The sequence below is a fragment of the Molothrus aeneus genome, chromosome 15 (genome assembly GCF_037042795.1).
Source record: "Molothrus aeneus isolate 106 chromosome 15, BPBGC_Maene_1.0, whole genome shotgun sequence".
Classification (NCBI taxonomy): domain Eukaryota; kingdom Metazoa; phylum Chordata; class Aves; order Passeriformes; family Icteridae; genus Molothrus; species Molothrus aeneus.
The window spans coordinates 1,401,887-1,420,338 of record NC_089660.1 but is presented as its reverse complement, the minus strand read 5'-3'; the positions used below and the strand labels follow the sequence as shown (position 1 = coordinate 1,420,338).

The 18,452-nt window shown below is 47.8% G+C and overlaps 1 protein-coding gene across 5 annotated transcripts in view; it reads right to left on the bottom strand.

Moving 5' to 3' along the window:
- PWWP2A (PWWP domain containing 2A) overlaps positions 1-18,452 on the bottom strand; it is a 31,130-nt gene that overhangs the window by 2,234 nt on the left and 10,444 nt on the right. Inside the window, exons 2-3 of one of the 5 annotated variants that reach the window (XR_010784582.1) lie at positions 17,118-18,085; positions 515-595 (exon numbers count right to left, since the gene is read on the bottom strand). Coding sequence is in view for 4 of the 5 variants with exons in the window: in XM_066559885.1 (XP_066415982.1) it covers positions 16,384-18,085 (1,702 nt within the window). In the remaining variant the exon portion in view is untranslated. Of the gene's footprint in view, positions 1-514; positions 596-5,244; positions 7,836-15,224; positions 15,320-16,369; positions 18,086-18,452 lie in introns of those variants that run through there. The other 4 variants (XM_066559885.1, XM_066559888.1, XM_066559886.1 and 1 more) reach the window with 4 other exon arrangements.

Below are 18,452 nucleotides of genomic sequence, written 5' to 3'. Positions count from 1 at the left end.
GAAGGGCAAAGGAAGCAGGGCTGCAGCTGATTAGTGTTTGTAATTTAATTGGATTGTGTGAAAGTCACTGGGAGCTGGGCATGCTGGTACTGAGAACTCAAGCTCCAGGTCATCCCTGCCTCCTCAGGGCCACTCTCCATCCAGCTGGACCAGAAACCTCTGGCAGGTGTTATCTGCCAGCACAGCAAGTTCTCCTCCAGGCAAAATTCCAATTAATTGCCTGAAAGTCCTTCTGCATTGTCCAAATCCTGAACAAGTGCTTGTGTCTTGCTTTTGATTTTTAAGTGGTTTTTTTAATGTCTGAACTAGTCCTCACAGCTAGACCAGTAAAATAACTGGTGCCTCCTCCTGGTGCCACTGGCCACAACTCAGGGCGTGCCAGGGAGTTTTGACTCACACTTGTTGGATTTACAACCTCTACTCGGAAAAAACTGGTTTATGAAACACAATCTTTTAAATAGAAGTGCTCCTAAACCAAACAGTTCCTTGCTCAAGTGTTCCAACAGCTACTCACCCTCCTGGTAACCAGCACGTGCCTCCTTTCCAGCTGGAGTTGTCCATCCTCAGCTCCTGCCTTTGTTCCTCCTTCCTTTGCCTGCCAAACACAAAACCTTTCAGTAGCTGGCCTTTCCCCTGAGGTGTTTGCACAAAAATAAAGGCAGTGTTGGTCTTGTCCATGAGCTGGGTTAGCCTCTCCCTACAAAGAACTTTCTCCAGGATTTCCATAACATTTGTGGCTCAGACCTTTCATTATTTGACACCAGAACTGACAGTGGGATTTGTCTCTGCTTTATGCAGAGGTTCTCACTCACTTCTCTGTCCCCTCAGAGACTTTAATCCTTTTGGCTGCAGATGGGCTGAGAATCACAGATTGCCAGGATGGTTTGGGCAGGAAGGGACATTGAATCTCATCCAGTCCCACTCCCTGCCATGGGCAGAGACACCTTCCATAGGGCAGGGACACCTTCCTTAGGCCAGGGACACCTTCCAGAGACCAGGGACACCTTCCAGAAACCAGTTTGCTCCAAGCCCCATCCAACCTGGCCTCATTCCAAATCCTGCTCATGAGTCCCAAGGCCTGACCCCCAGAGGAGCTGAGCACCTACAGTTCCCTCTGTCCCACCAAAGATTTGAAGCATTTAACATCTCTTAAAAGATAGAAAAAGCAGCTCCCCAGTTCACATCTTCAGCTCTCTCTCCCAAAACCCCAGCCCCAAGGGAGGCAGCCACACTCCAGGGCAGGGTCCAGGCACAGCCAATCCCTCCTGCCCAGCAGGATCCAAAATCTCCCCCAGCTCATCCCTTGGGACATTCAGGATTTGACAAGGCACCCAGCTTTGGAGCCCAGTCCTTCCCTCCTTGATTAACACAAAACTTCCTGGGATCTACCTGCCCCTGATTAGCAGAGCCCCAGCCTGGGAGAGAGGAGAAGCTGCTGGTCACCAGCTCCTAGGCTTTAATTAGCTGTGTTATTCCCAAGGGATTACTGCTGCAGCCAAGAACCAATTACACCCCAGTGCCTCCCTCCAACAGGGCAAAGATGCACTGGGGCACATTTAATGTGCAGCATTCATACATTGCTCATTCACAAGCTTTCCCTGTTTGGATGAATCCCAACATTTTATTGCTCAGCAACTTTTTCCCACTCCGGGCAGGGCTGTGACTGCTGGGGGGGCTCTGGGCAGCGCCTGGCACAGGAATTGTGGCACTAAGCCAGAGGCATCACTGCCTACCCTGACAAAGATTAAAGGCTCTAAATCAACTGAAAATTAAAACCCCTTTTTCCTGATTCTGCACGTTCAGTGGGAATCTCCCAATTGGAAACCATCTGCAGCTGCAGCCTGTAGTCCCCAGAACTGCATATTTCTCCCCCTTTGTTTCTCAAGGAGACAATTCACAAATCCCGCATGCCCTAAATGGATGCAGCAGGATTAGATTTGCCTTTCCCGGCCTGCCTGGGCCCAGTGCTCTGCTCCTGCTTCCCAGGACTCCCTGCCTGCTGTCCATGGGCTCTGGGCAGTGTCTGGGAGGGCGTGGAGCTCCAGGAGGAGCTGTGCCTGCTCTGGGATAAGCACACGCTGGCCAGGGGGGCTCTGTTCCTGTCTCTGGGCAGTGAAGGGCAGCACCCCCTCCCTGCAGACACCCCAGGAATCAGGGATGGCAGGAAGAGGGAAATGCTGGTATCTCATCTGGGCGGTGGCTGCTGGCAGAGCTCCCTGAGTGTATTCCTGAGTGGTGCTGGCGAGTGCCCAGCAGGTCCCTGGGGAGGCAGCAGGGCCAGGACTTTTCTAATTGCATTTGTCCTATTTCCATGAGCTCCTTTGGCTGTCACCCTCCATCCTGGGGTGCTTCTCTGTCTGAGGGAGGGAGAATTGCAGTATTTGGAACTTAGGGAAAGGAGGAGGCTGAGCAGTGTCAGTATTCCTGGGGTCTTATCCTTAGCAAGGCAGATTCCCTGCCCATGGCTCCAGCCCTGAGCTGCCCTTGAAGCATCAGCTCTCCAACACATTTGTGTCCCTGCTCCCAGCTGGAATGCAGCTGAGGCCTTGGAGCCTGGAGCCAGCAGCAGATTTTCCAAGGCAAGATGCAGCTGATGGCTCCTGACAGGATCCTGCAGTGTTAATGCAGAGAGTGTGAAGTCCAACCCCCCCAGTTCTGCTCTCACAGCTCATGCCCAATGCTTTTTAAAAGCAACCACAGCCAAATGAGTGAATCACAGATGCCTTATCCCCATCCATCTGAGCAGTGTCAGTATTCCTGGGGTCTTATCCTTAGCATGGCCCAGTATCCACCCCTGAACACTCTGGGGTCCCCAGCCCCTTCCCCTGACAGCTCAGAGCCTTCAGTGTTTGGATGAACCCTCCAGCAGGAGCAGCCTCACTTAATATTTAATGACCAAGACAACCACAGGCAGAAATTCCAGTCCCCAAGCTCTTAAGATGTGGAGCTCAGCTGAAAATCTGGATTTCAAAATCAGAACTACCCCTCCTGGGCTTGGAATATTTACCCCAAATCCAGAACATGCCAAAACCTCTGCAGGGGTGCCCAGTCTGCAAGGAGCACCCACGGCTTGTGCTGCAAACCCAGCAAGGAAGGCAAAACAAAGAGCACAGAGACACTCAAGGGAAAAGCAGGAGCAGAACCATAAAAGCCGGATATGGAATGTGAATAAACCCTGCAGTATGACCCAGCAAACAACAGCAGCCTTTTCCTGGCTCCCTGCTCTGCCTGCAGAACACGACAGGGAGAACAAATCCCAAAACAACTGGAGCAGGGACAGGGGAGGAGGACACAAAGGCCTGCGGTGAGGGGAGTTGGTGCCAGGCCTGGGTTCTGCCCGAGGGGCTCGGCGCTGGCTCAGCACCCAGCACACCTCCCCTGCCACAGAATCCTCCCAGCCTGGGCCATTCCCAGCTTCCCACAAAGCCCTCAAGCACAGAAGGGCCTCTCCATGCAAACCTGACACTCTCCGTGAGGCAGATGAGGCAGAAACCCTGAGGGAATCGGGAGCCCTGAGGGAAACAGGAGCCCTGAGGGAATCGGGAGCCCCTCAAGCCCAGCCGGGCTCGCCCGAAAGGCTCCCAAATACCCGAGTGTGACAGTGTGAGTTCCCAGTGCCACTGTCCCCGAGCCACCACTCCCTTCAGCAGTGGCCCTGTTGGTCTCACCCTGCAAGATCTAAACTCTGACCCCTCACACTTTGGACGGGAATCTCTCCAAAGCCCTCGTGCCAGAGCTGCACTTTCGCCCGCATTAAGCGTCGCCCTTTTGATAGCCGGGGGCAGCAGCAAACGCCATTAGAGGGGCCTTGTGTGGGCTTTGTGTGGGCCGCGGGTCACCTTTATCCTTTTGCCAACCACTGGAGTGAGGATTAATCCACGGAGTAATTGCAGAGCTCTGCAATCTGCCCGGCCAACCTCTCTCGTGGCTCCGTCCCCACAGCGCTGCTGCCAACTCGGTGTCACAAAGGAGAAGCCATTAGCGAGCAATTACACTTCAGCAGGATTTCCCCGCCTAATGAGGATCGCCGGCTCGGGAGGAACTGCTGCAAGGCTGAGGGAATAATGAGAGAAAGGGGATGGGAGTTCCTGTAATCCCGACAGAATGAGAAACAACCATGAAGGAAAAGAAAACCATCTGCTGGAGCTGTGCTCGGCCACAGCCAGATGTGGGTGTTTGTCACAGTGCTCCCAAAGCACCCCAGGCTGAGCCAACAGCAGCACTTCACAGTAAAATCGATTTGGGGAAAAACTCCTCATTATCCACAGCAGGTCACTGCAACAACCCCTTCCCAGCAGGGTTAGTACCTCTGGGTACCCACCAGCTCCTGGCATCCTCTGTGCCATGAAAACACCCTGTGCCATAAAACCACCAATGCTTCCTGGAAATCAGAACTTCCTGGAAATTCAGTTAACTCAAGCAGCTTATTTTTTGTTTAGCCCAGGAGCTCAACTCAACTAAGGGAATCTTTCTTTACAGTACCAAAATTCAAGTGAAAAAATGTGTGTAAATACTGCCTTCTATTTTATTGGATAGTGCAGTTCCAGAGTCTGCCACTCCATAGAATCATGGAACCACGAAGGTTGAGAAAGATCCTTTCACATCATCAAGTCCAAACACCAACCCAACACCACCAGGTATTTTGGAAAAATACTTGCTGGCATGGGCCTCCTTTGAGCGCAGTGGGATGGAGCCCTGGAACAGAAATTACCTCTCCAGCACCACCTGATCCCTGCTCCGGGTCAAGGAACACAGCTGAGGACAAGGCAACTCCTCCCTGGCTGGAGAAATCCCCCTGTACACTTACCTGTGAGGGCAAGCCTTGTCTGAAACTGTGAGAACTCCATAAAAACCAGCCCAAGGACTGGGTGTGCCAGGGCAGGAGCCCCTTCCCATCGCATCCCTTCCTCCTCCTGGGACTGCGGCAGAGCCACCAGGGCTTCCTTGGACCACCTCTCTCTACCACACCATCTTTTCTTACTAATTACAATTTTTCCTACTGCTTTGGAAAGCATCCACCTGGCTGAGCATAGTTTGGGATCTTCCAACCACTGTGGTGAAAGGTGAGGTTAGGTAGAGACTTGTCCACGTGACGGAATTCCAGCAGTGGACCAGCAAGCTGAGTTTAGTCTTTGTTTAATCCAGAAAAACCACTTCTGACATAAATCAAAGGTTTTGGGGTCAAGGACTAATAAAGCAAGAAAGTTAAAGACATCAAAACATTATTTCCCTTTAAAAGAGCACTGAAAAAAATCAAGGCTTTATTTGAATAAATGTTACACAACATTCTTTATCATTTTTACTTCTCAGCAAACCTTAAAGGGTGAATCAGATTTTCCTCATTCAAGTCTACAAAATGAAAGAGGCATAGTGACCATTCAATATACAGACAAGAAGGTAGCACGGAGCAAAGCTTAAATATTAAGCAACTAAAGCAAAAAAGTGAAAAGCAATACATTACTGTCACTCTCTCTCATTAGAATATCCCTGACAATTTCATTTCCAAATGAAAATGTGGTTTCCAACGCAATGCTGGGAAAAGCAAGGCAGACATGAGCTCCCTTGGATGCTATTTGCTCTATACCCATATTCTCCAGTGCACACCTGCATCCCTTGGGTTAATCCCTCCTGGTTCAGCTGCTGGGCTCAGGGAGGGAGGGGAGGAGAGCCCTGGGGATCCGGGGGCACAGCCAGGCACTACCGGCTTCCAAAACAACAGCAGGCACTCCTCAATGCCATGTGCAACAACCCTGCCACCACAGTCCCGGGCCTTTTTCCTGAGCAGAAACTGGTTTGTGCCATGTGGTTTGGTGGCTTTTCTGTTTGGTTTCTGGGGGGTGGGGGACAATGCACCTGATCAGGCCAAGCCCCCATCCATTGTCAATCCAAGCGGAGGTGAAAGGCTGGCACGGAGCCGGCACCAAGGCACCCCTTTCCTCATTCACATGTCTCAAGCTTTCAGTTCTAGTCACATCCCAGGCCCTGAGCAGGACCAGACTGCTGGGCCTCTTCCACTGGTGAAAAGGAAAAGCACTGTAGAACAAATATTCATCCAAATTTAAAAAAAAAAGTTTGTACTTCATGGTGAAATCGTTATGGCAAACGGTACAATTTGAACGCACTGCACAGCATTGTACAGCCTGTTTTTAAAAAGTAGGTAGTGAATATTCAATTTCTGCATTTATAAATAAAGAATTTAGCTCTGAAAAGCAGACACTGAAGCAGCACAAAGCACGAGCTGCCACACACTCAGTGTGTGAATCCCTGATGGGCCTGGCTGGGGTTTGGGGGCCTGTCCCAGCCTGTCACTTCCCCCTCTCCGATTGTTTAACAAGTATAAACCTGTTGCCAATGACAGAGTTGTCCTAACTTCAAATCTTATGTGGTTCATTCAGGCTCCAGACACGAAGAAATTGTCTTTGTGCTGACCCAGAGGCCCCTTGGAAAAGAGTCTCTGGTTTTAAACGATCCAGACAAAGACATTTTATTTTCTCCAATTGAATCAGGATATCAGTAAGGAGGAAAAGTTTCCTACAAGTCCTTTCATCTCTATAGAAACAGAAATTTGACTTTTAGTAGATTATGTGCACATTTTCATATCTTCAAAACAAATATTTATTTTCCCAGGTTACACAATAAATCCCCTGCTAAGAACTTTAAAGAAATGGTTCTGCCGAGACAGTGTGCACAAAATGGAAATAATTAGTGACAAATAAATTAATATTTAATAACTCAAGATTTCAGCAGCGTGTCCAGCATTCCCAAGCTCCACTGAAGTCAGTCTTACCCAAGACCTTTCTGGGAGGGGAATAAAATGGATAAAACCCAGTGGGTTTCTTTTTTTTGAGTTACAGCTTTTCAAAGAAGTCAACCCAACTCAGATCAACAACCATCAGAAACTCTAATAAAACCTTTGCTCTCTACTAGTTATCTATCTGAAAAATATTCATGTTAAAAGGAAAAAATAAGCCATGATTTGAAATAGAAATGCCATCCCATTGAATCACTCTCCATCCATGATTCCCATCCTGTTATAGGATTATAATCAAAACGCTGCTCTCTGCCTTGTAGCCCCTCTCAAGGTTATTTCACAACCCTCAATTCCCTAAGTGTTACAATAGCATAAATAAAATGCAACCATATTCACACAGAAGGAGCTTTCCCATAAAACAGAGATCCATGGAGTTTGTGGTCACTGTCCTTTCCATCACCTCTATGGGAAATATTGGTCTCAATAGCAGGACTGTTCATATTTCACAATACAACTGGGTTTGGACATGCTTTGATCACAGATCACAGCTCTGCTAACACCTGCACTAAATACTAACTAAGCCTCAGAGAATGGAAAATTGCAATGCTAAAGTCAAGAATTAAAAGAAAAGTTCAAAAGTTACAGTCAACTTCCCAGGCAAATTGGCTCCGTCACTGGCACCTCTCAAAACATACAAACGTGACTGTCACATTACAAAACCCCAGTTATCTGCAGTGAATCTTCATCCTAATATTTCAAGTGGTTCCTTGCATGTAAGTGTCATAGAGTCTTTCGTCATTTCATGCGTCATTTATTGCAAAAAAGTTTTATAAAATATTTCCTAACATCTTTTGAAATTTTAAGGAAAATGTACATTAGGTACAGATGCCCTAACGGTGCGAGGGGGAGCTTTAACATCTTTTACCCCCTTTCCCCTTCAAAAAAATGTTTACTACTTGGTGAAGATTTCAGAGGAAAAATAGGACAAGTCAGTCTCAGATTTCTCTCAGTCCTGATGAGCTGGTGCTCTTCGTGGCAGTGTAGTGAGGTTCCATAAAAACAGCGGGTCATTAGTGTCTCTGAGCTGAAAAGGGGAGAGAAAGGGAACATGGTTAAATGTCTTCCAGTACATATTGCAAAAGTAGGTAAAGCAAAAGCTGAGGTGGCCAGAAAAGTTACTGGCTCACCTGCTTTGTGCATCGTGTGCAGAAGACAAAAAATAGATTGACATTATCACAAGACAGACACAAGTGAGCAAACTCCTCCGGGGCTGGGGTTAGAGGAGGAGCCACAGAACCAATCTGTTACATCTCACCCCATTTCAGCATCCAGAGAGAATTCCAATTGTAAAGACATTTAAAGACAGCTCAGGAAGCAGGGAGATTAATTCACAAAATCTATACATTGATGGCAGCTCCCAACACAAAGCTAAATGTGACCTGCAGAGCCCTTCCACACATGGAGCCGAGTGCCTGAGGGAGCAGGAACTGTAAACCTGCTAATGGTGCTTCCTTCCCATGGCTGCCTCTGCTTTCCCATTTACTCCAGAGAACAGGAATAAATAATGATAAAGCAGTCAGGAACAGCCCAAGTACTGAGCCCTGCACGAACCAACACCAGCCACCAGTTCTTACTGGGAGGAGGGGAAGGCCCTGGCACAGAGTGTCCAGAGCAGCTGCGGCTGTCCCAAGGCCAGGCTGGACGGGGCTGGGAGCAGCCTGGGACAGTGGGAGGTGTCCCTGCCCATGGCAGGGGTGGCACTGCATGAGCTTTAAGGTCCCTCCCAACCCAAACCAGTCTGGGATTCTGGGATTTTATGGAGATTGTGCTCCTCAGATACAGTGACTGAAAACTTGATCACCTGGGTCAGCTCAGTGTCTGTGCCACTGAATTCCCTGAGTGCAGCCTACTGACTGTTGATCACTCATTCCATGGGGTCACTCACTCCAGGTGGGATCTGTGGTTTGTGGGACAGTGACAGCTCAGGCTGGCTGAGGGCACAGCTCCCCTGGGATCTCCAGTGAGCTCACAGGCTGGACTCTGCTTTGGAGCAGCTCCATTCAAGTGCTGGAGGCAGAATCACACAGAATCCCAGGATCTCACAGATCCCACATTGGAAAAGCCCTCCCAGAGCACTGAGTCCCTGATCCCCACCCTGTCCCCAGCCCAGAGCTCTGAGTGCCACCTCCAGCCCTTCCTTGGACACCTCCAGGGACGGGCACTCCAACCCTCCCTGGGCAGTTCCAGTGCCTGAGCCCCCTTTCCATGGGGAAATTCCTGCAGTGCCCACTCTGAGGCCGTTCCCTCTGCTCCTGTCCCTGTCCCCTCCTGGCAGGAGCTGTGCAGAGCCACAAGGGCCCCCCTGAGCCTCCTTTGCTCCAGGCTGAGCCCCTGCCCAGCTCCCTCAGCTGCTCCTGGGGCTCCAGCCCCTTCCCTATGGAGCCATCCTAAGGACTGCCCCAGAACAAGGTACAGATGTGTGTCAGGACAGGCACTGGCACGACTCAGGCCCTTCCTGCCTGTCCCACTGAACCCAGCTCACACAGCCAACACTGCCATGGGGATTCTGATTCTTCAATGCAAACATTTTCTCAGTCCCTTTGTTCACTGCTGTCCAAAGAGAAGCACTGCCTTTGAAACTCCTGGCTTTTATCTCCAAAGTAAAGAGAAGGACACCAGGCAGCCGTGGAGGGGTAGAAAAGGCACCCCAGAAGGACAAGGGAAGCAAAAATAGCAGCACATCCCATCAGGGATTAAACCTCAAGGCCAGGAGCCCAAATTTAAATAGTTACAGTAACATTTATGCACCTTCCTGGGGAATAATGCTGTGTCTGTGTAAAACTATGGAACAGAAGGCACAAAACTCCTATTTTCCTGCTACAGATTCCATTTGTAGCCAGTGGAGAAGACGGAAACCAGGCTGCTCTTCCAGATGATGAACAACCAAAAGCAAGAACTGTTTCCTTCCTTTAGAGCCTCCAGCAGCCTCAGCCACCAGGAAAACAAAGAGCAGCAACACATTCTTCCCTTTGTGTGCCTAATTCCCTGAAATACATGACACAGTATCAGGAATTCCTAAAACGTGATCCAACCCATTTTTTTCCATATAAATGTACCAGAAGAGATTATTCCTAAGTCCTTCAACACTTGAAATACCTCAAGAGTTGTTTTTTTTATTAACTAAACTTCTAACTAAACTGACTACAATACTCATTTAAATCGTTTTTGTGCCTTTAGTTTCTTTTCACCAGAGCTACTAACTACCCAAACTGGCACCACGTGCTTTAAAATCCTGAAGCACTGCAGAGGTGCAGTTAAACCCCAGCATCTCCTAAAGCCAAACAAAAATCCTACACATTACTAAATAAAAAATTATGCTAAATTAGAATTTAAGCAAATATTTGCTTGTAATTGTATCTGCTTATTTTACTGCCAAAGCAAGATCCCTTCTCCCCCTTTGTGCACCTGTTAAAGGATGGCAAGGACAAATCTGCCACCTGAATTTGCTGTGGCTCTGTTACAGAACCTCAGTGCTGGGAACAAGCACTTGCCTCCCAAAGCACAGGATCCCAGCACGTGCCTGGCATGTAGGAGAATATTCCTTATTCATACTGCATCTTTGACATCCAAAACATCTGTAAACAAACATGAAAACTGACCTAGATGTGTTTTTTTCCTAAAGAACAGCCTGACTTCAAGTTGCTGTTCCATAAATGGCAGCAGCCAAGCAGGAGGCTGCACCCCGAGGCCCCTGGCAGAAGGGCAGTGCAGCTTTCCTCAGCTCAAAGCTGGGCTACTCCAAGTGTGATTCCTGCAGGATGTCAACAGGACACAGAGGACAGTCCTCTGATACAGACATACTTTTACAAATATTCTGGTTTTCCAAAATCAGCCTTGCTAATGCCAAAGTGACAGGACAGATCCTCTCCCACTCCTGGCTGCACCGAGCCCTGCTCAGCCTGGTCCATTGGTTTCAATCCCTGCCATCACCCACACAGCACCCAGGGTTTCACTGTCACAGATACAATCCATCCTCCAGTGCTTGATTCCAACTCCCTGCCTCAGTTTAAGTGTTATTTCCTGTCCCAGCTGCAACTCAGCAGAGCCAGCTGCCCCTGTGCCTCTGCCCCATCCCACAGGGATTCACACACCTGGAACAGCCTCAGTTCCCACAGCCCTCCCTTCCTCCTCTGCACTGAGGAATGGAATCACTGGCACAGAAATGCAATTACAGCTGCTCAGAATGTGCCTGGTCCTGGTTTGGGAAGTAACTTGTCAAACACAGCCCAAAGAAACCCCACAGATTCATTTCTTCACACTGAAGGAGCAAAGCTTGGATTCAAACTTGCTCCAGGGGACCCTGGTCTGTTCCCTGAGCCAGCTCCTACCTGCAGGCTGCTGCTAAGCTCTGCCCTCAGGCCATGGGCAAGCAGGAAGAGGAGATCAGACACCACATCCCATGGCACAAGCACATGAGCCACCTTTCCCAGGTTATTCCACCCTTTTCCTTTTGTGTGTCCCTCTCGGATGTGCAAGGTGGCTCAGGTTTTCTGAAGCCCTGGTCTGCCAGCACCACCCACTTCCCAGCTCCTGCTGTTCCCACCTCCAGCCAGCAGCACCAATTGTATTTTCCTGAGGAAAACACAGAGCCAAGCTCTCCTCAGTGCCTGGTGCCTGGCACAAAGGTGCTGCTCCAGGGAATTATCCCAAACTGCCCCATCTGGGAGCAGCAGCAAAGCTGTGCAGGGAAAAAGCAGGATGGCAAAGCAGTCACCAACTCCCTGGCACCACAGCTCTGCCAGGCACTGCTGCTCTGCCTTGTGTTCACACAAGGGCACTCGTGTCATTGTTAAATTTAAAGGAAATAAAATCATTAATTGATTTAAGTGACAGTCTGGATTGTATCCACATCCCAGGTAACACAGAAGGGTGAAATGTATGAGTAAATCATAGGGAATCATAAGCTGCTATTAGGATCCAACAGTCAAACCCCAATAATCAGAGGTATTTCTGCCCTGGGAGGAATTGCTGCTGCTTGGTACAGCCCATGCAAATGCCCACAAACAGTTCTTAGCACAGAGGTAGATGGGGTCAGACTAGAGCAGGAGGGTGAGCAGGGCAGAGAAGGGAAAAGCCACGATGCAGGGGGATGATGATATTCACCTGAACATCTGCCAGGGTGACCCGGGGAGGGAACTGTTAAACAAAACCCAAAGTGGCCCAGAGAGCAGCTGGGGGTAAATGTTGACTGGGAACTGCCACGGTCACTGCCAGGCCAGGATCACACACAGGCTCTTTCCAGCAGGGATTAAGGAGAATTTGACACTGGATATCTCAAACCTGACCTGATGGATCTTCAGGCAGCTACACAAGTTCTCAGTGTTAAATGTGGGTGATCCCTGATCACTCCATGGTCAGAAGCTTTGTCAGTTATGGAGAAATTCCCTTTATAAACTCATTGTACCCAATGGATGGTGCCACCACACACTGCCAGCCATCCCTTTAGGCTCGAGCTCCCTGCACTTCCCTCCCAGCTCATCCTCAGCTCCAGGTCAGTGAGGGACCCCCTGCTCTGCCTGAATTTGCTGTTCCTGCAGGCATTCACTGGAACACAATTATAAAGCCAAGGATAGACTGAAAGAGCCTTTCCCTGGTTATCAGTCTGCTCCTTTCACAGCTCCTCAGCCCAGCAAGCTGCTCTGTTTTCTCACTGGACTCCACGGAACAGGCAGGGCAGATGATGATGCTGAGAATGAGCTACTGACATTTATTTTTCAAAATTCCTATTCTACTCCTGACAGTTTTAGCAGACATGAAAGAAAATACCAGGACTTAAGAGAGTTAAATAAAACCAGACCTAAGGGCTAGCAATGCACAAAGCAACGCTTACCCTTCCCCACTTGTGCTACTCTTAATCCTAATCACAGTTAGAAACTATGTTTAAAAAACCCAAAGGTATTTTACTCCATGCTGAACAAAAAAATCTTTTCAGCCTTGCACAGACCTAAACCACCCCAGGAGCCCCACCCAGGGTAGTTCTGTAGGTGCCAAACTGAACACAGCAGCGTCTGAAAGAGAAACCAAATCATCAGAGATGATTATCTCACTGAAGTGTTGACACAAAGCTCCACTCTAATTAGAATAGCAACAAATATCTGTTCAGTTTCCTGCATGACTCCACTTCAGACACACACAAGCATTTCCTGTTGCTTCCAGCTCTGCTCCTGAAGCCTCACACCTTCAAACACCCCTGGGAAAAGAGCTCTGAGCTTTGCAGTAACTGCTCTCTCTCCCAAGGCGTTTCACCTGGAGATCTGCAGAGGAACAGAACACCTGAAACTCATCATGTGCCACTCTCCCCTAAACTGACAGCCCATAAATACCCAGCAACCACACAGAGGCACTCCAGAAACTAAAAAGGCATCATTTGCCATTTATCCCACTAAACTGATGGGAAAATAGCAGCCACCCTCTGTGCTGCTGCTGCCTTCTGAAGGATTTAGGTTGGAGAAGACCTCCAAGGTCACCAAGTCCATTCTGTGCCAGATCCCCACCCTGTCCCCAGCCCAGAGCACCGAGTGCCACCTCCAGGGATGGGCACTCCAGCCCTCCCTGGGCAGTTCCAATCCCAGCCACCCTTCAGGAATTGCTCCTGGCAGCCCTGAGCCTCCCTGGCCCAGCCTGAGCCCGTTTGTCCCCACAGGGTGTCCAGGGGGGAGCAATGGATAAACCGGGGCAGGCCATGCAAAGTGCCGGCCCTGGGGCACACCAGGTGGGTCACAGCTCGGCTAAACCAGCCCTAAGCCTCATCCCAGCCTCCAAGGCTCCTCTCACCCTGTGCCTGCCCGAACCAGGCTCTGCCCCTGGAAGCTGCTGCATCCACAGGAGCAGCTCCTTTGGGGTTAAACCAGAGTCAGGGGCGAGTATGAACAGGAGATTTTCAGCTTACTGCAACATGGTGGTGTAAAAAATTAATTTAACAGAACAAATTACTTGTTTTGAGCCCTGCTCAGTCTGCAGCCATACAGAACATTCACTATGAAACTGAGGAAAGACTTAAAACTCATCTGCTACAAATCAAAACTGACTTAAATGCCTTCCATAAACAGTTCTTTTGAACATAAAACCACCTAAAGAAAGCCCTCCCACACCTGCTGCTCCCCAGTGAACACCTGAGCAAACTCTGCCTATGTAAGCTGCAGTGCTATTCTAATTTTATATAAATTAAGAGAACAAAGCTTCCAGGTCTTCTAAAGAAAAAATAACAATGTCAATATTGATTTTGCCACTACTTGGCTTACAACAAGTAACTTAAAGCCAGTTCACTTGAGCTTCTAAACCTCAAGGAAGTGGTGTAGACATCTGACCCACCTCACATGGGTTCCTGACTCCAAAAAGCAGTTTGCTTTAATAACAAAATACAGCTTATTTACTTAAAGAAACTGTTTCTGTTTGCAGGAGAGAATACAGAGAAGTGAAACAGATTTTTTTTTCCAATTTTTTTTTCTTTTTACAAAATCTATTGTGTGTTTGTCACATTCAAAAAGCATTGACCACTGGGGCTTTTTGGGAACTGTTAGAATGCCAAGGTAAAGCTGGTATATTTGGAAGCTTAATTGGCAATTAATGACTGTCATCTTGAGGAAAATTTGAACAGCCATGGGTTTGACACCTTAGACTTCCAATAGTTCTGTGGGCATGGCAGAATAATTTAAAAAGGTAAAAAGAAACTGAATGCTTTGGCAAGACCAGACAGTATCATGAACATATGAAATTAAATCTTAAAATAAAAATATTTTCAGGGTTCAATGATTAAATCCTTGCCCCCTTTTTCACGTCTGTTTAATTTCAGTCTGAGCTTAAATTTTTACATCTGTCACAATTGCCTACGTGGGCAATCCTGGAAAAACCAGGATGAAAACTGCTTTGGGATGAGCACCAGGAGACTTTCACAAGGCACTGCAAGGCTGAAGCAGGAATGTGTTGGAGGACACAGGAATTGACATGGTCAGGTAAGGACCAAAACTCACAGAAAAAAAAAAAAAGTCCAATGCATTGCATGAAAATGCCCCAATAGTGAGCAAAAACCATGCAAGAAAAGCTGGAATGGCAGTGGAGAGCAGCTCTGACTGCTCTGAGATGGAAACTGAAACATTCCCCACTGTACAGGTGACATTATCCACAGGCTCTACTCAAATATATGGCCCAAAAGCTAATTTAGGGAGAAAATTTAATCAACTTTCCAGAAAGCCCTCTACAGAGCTGGTTCTGAAACAAAAGGGACAGATAATTAATCATCTCCAAATTAAGACTGAAGTATACCAATGGTATTTACATCAAGCACTTCATCTTTAAGAATGCATGAAAAAGGACAATTTACTTTTTAAGGGTGTCCTCTAAATCCGGCATACAGATAAAATACTCTGACATCCTGGATTTGTTTCAAAGCTTTTTGAGAAACACACACAAATAATTCAGATTTAGTCAATTTTATTTACAGTTTGTTTTTTTACATTTCAGAGCATTACACAATTACATATCTCATTTTTCTGACCTGCAAACAGATACCTTAAACGGAAATAGTTTAAAAAAAAAAAAGAAAAAAAAAAAAGAAAAAAAAAGTTAGATACATCCAAAATGCAACAATTACACATCTGACAATTCACAAAGTGTAATTTACTAGGACGTATCCTAAGAATTTAGGAACAACCAGTCAGGAGAAAATCTGACCAATTTCAGCAATTGATTATTTACACATTCAAAACAAAGCCTCTCTTAAGCTAAACCTCCAGGCAAATGGCCTGAAAGATTTCTTCAGGAAGAAAGACCAGAATGATTCACACCTATGCAGCATTAACAGCCCTTGATCCCAAACACTGAGGCCTCCTCAGCTTTGTCTTAGAGCTACAGGCATCCCTCGACTTCTCCGACCCTGAAGTGATTTAGTTGTGCCCCCATGTGCATAGAAAGGTTGAGTGTTTAAGTGGTCACTACGATAAAACCCCATTTAATCTGGTCTTTAAGTCACTAAAATTCTTCTTCCTTCCAACCTGGAGCATGTCTCCAATGCCATTTAAACCGGCCCGCAGAGGGGAGCTTGAGCCCACCGGGCCTGGCCAGACTAAATCCATTAGAGACTGGTTAAAAATAATCTTTAAAGACCATTTAGACAAGGCTTACATTTCTACACTTCCCTGATGGGCCACCTAATAAAACAAAAAAGTCACAGCTACTATTTCATCCCTCGTGTCAACCCTTGGCCACACAGAACTAGTTATATACTGGGTAGAAACTACTAAAAAAGTCCCTGCAAATCAGCTGCCTTCCAGCTGAGGCTATGGCTCCTATGCATCGGGTGGTTTGGTTTGTTTTTTGTTTTTTTTTCTTTCTCTTTAAAAAAAATTCTCACTTGAAAAATACCTCAGTCCTCACTTGTAGGCTAATTTTGATTGCATGTTCAATTGGTTTGAACCGTCAGGAACCGCTCCGCACGGCACGAGCCTCGCGTGAAAGGAGCAGTCAGTGAACCGAGTGCAACTTCTGCCTCTGCCACCTCCCTGGGGGCAGTTCTCTCTAACCTGGCTAGGGTTTGGTGGAGCCTCCAGGTTTCTTGCCTACCTTACTCTCCACGTTCACGTCTCAAACTGCGTCAGCAGGGCCCGCACCTCGGGCGTGAGCTGCTTGGCAGCCTTGGCTGCCTCAGTGACGGCCTTGCGGTACAGACCCTTTCTCTTCTTATTAAAGCGCACCTGGAAGCTTTCTAAAAAGGGGGAGAGCTGTGCAAGAGCCAGGAAGGAGGTGGTGGTGGAGCCGAACCACGAGATGCGAGCCTCCTGGCGCACCAGCAGCCCGCTATCCTTGCGGCTCACCGTTATGGTAAGGATACGGGCCGGCCACCAAGGGAAGCCATAAATCTTGGCCCAAACAATGTCCCCTACACATACGGTCCTGCCATCTGGTGTGACACATTTAGAGACGTTTTTGGAAAAGACTTCTGTTTTCAAGGAATTACTGAGCTTTTTCTCTTCCTTCGAAGAGGAGGAGGAGGAGGAAGAGGAGGAGGAGGAGGAGGAAGGTGCATGCATGCTGCCTGGAGGAAAATCAAAGCTTTCAGTAGAGCTACACTCAGAGTTGGTGGATTTCAAATCATCTGTGCTATCACTACTACAAACTGATGCACTGGAAGAGTCAGATTTCTTTTGATTAAGGGTCATGTAAACCGTTATATTGCTTTTGCTGCCTCTCTTGCCCAGTGTCTGCTGTTCATCCTGATCAACAGTTACATGCACTTCACTCGTGTCCTGAACCTCACTGCTGGCCTCTTCGGGGCCTTCTGAGGGGCTCTGGGTTTCTGAAGGGGCCTCACCTGCTGAGCGGGTGGAGGAGCAGCGAGACTGGGGCTTAGTTGCCATCTTGCCGCTCCGAATTTTCTCAAGTCCTGTCTTGAGGGAAGAGTCATTCTCTTCGTTGCGGTACCGCTGCGGCTTGAGGCGCAACCGGGGCGGGAGGGACCCTGAGCTGGTGTTCTGAAGACGCCGCGTGAAGTGGACCTTTGAATGTGCATTTTTGGAAGAGGAGGTTGCACTCTGCTTCTTTTGTGCCTTTTCTTTGGCCATTTTCAAGACTTCCCGAGCTTTTGCATGATCCATGTTTTTGCTCTGGAGAACTTTTTTTGTGTTTAACTGCGCTTTTGAAGTATTTGCTTGTGCGGAAACTTTAACTACTCTGCTTCTGCTGTGGGCAATATTTGAAACCTTGACCACAGCGTTCCTTTTCTGGCTTTCGTTTTGGCTTTTTCCATCCACCTTATGGTCAGTCTTAAGTTTTTTATTCACAGTAGTCACGCTCTCGTTTCTTCGCTTTTTACTGTCCTCATATTTGGAAGAGTCACTTGCATTGCCACCTTTCTTGATCTCCTTTTTCTCTGCCACCACGCTGTTTTTGCACTTGTCACACAGCACCTGCCGGGGCCGTAGCTTGATGGCGTTCATGATGGAAGTGGGTTCCTCCCTGTACATTTTCCGCTTGGGCCGCTTGATTTTCCGGGGTGGAGGCTGAGGTATTGACTGGTTGTAGGTGTCCCTGATAAACAAAGGAGGAGGGTATGGAGCTCCCTCGTGAAAGAGAGGAGGTGGTTTAGAAGTCCAAAGGCTTTTAGCTATGCTGGGCTCTGAGGGCTGCGTGAGGGAGGAGTCATCAGGGACCGCGGCGTCGGCCTCACACTTCACCTGCGCCTCCTCTTGGAATGGTTTGCTTTGGAGCTGCATGGCTTCAGGTTTGTCCTTGTACTCCCTTTTAGGAAATATGGTCACAGGGATTCCATGGGGGCCAAACCTTCAAGAGAGAGGGAGATAAAAATTCAGTGTTTGGAGGGAATTTTTGCGGCGTTTATCACAAAGCATTTGAAAACTTGTCTGCATTAGGTAGCCAGCATTTGGAAACCGTGAACCCTAGAGAAATTAAAGCTTCACATCCAGCCTTATGGGAAGCTTTGAAAAATGCTAGACACCAAAATTAACTCAGTGGAGAACAAAAAATACACAACTTCACTTATTATAAGTTTCTTTTGTATCAACAAGACGCCCAGAAAATGTAACAAAAATATCCCTGAGACAGCAGCAAAAGAATTAACTTTATACATCTGGAAAATGCTTATAAACATCCAAACTCACCCCAACAACTCCCAGTCTAGCCAGACTCA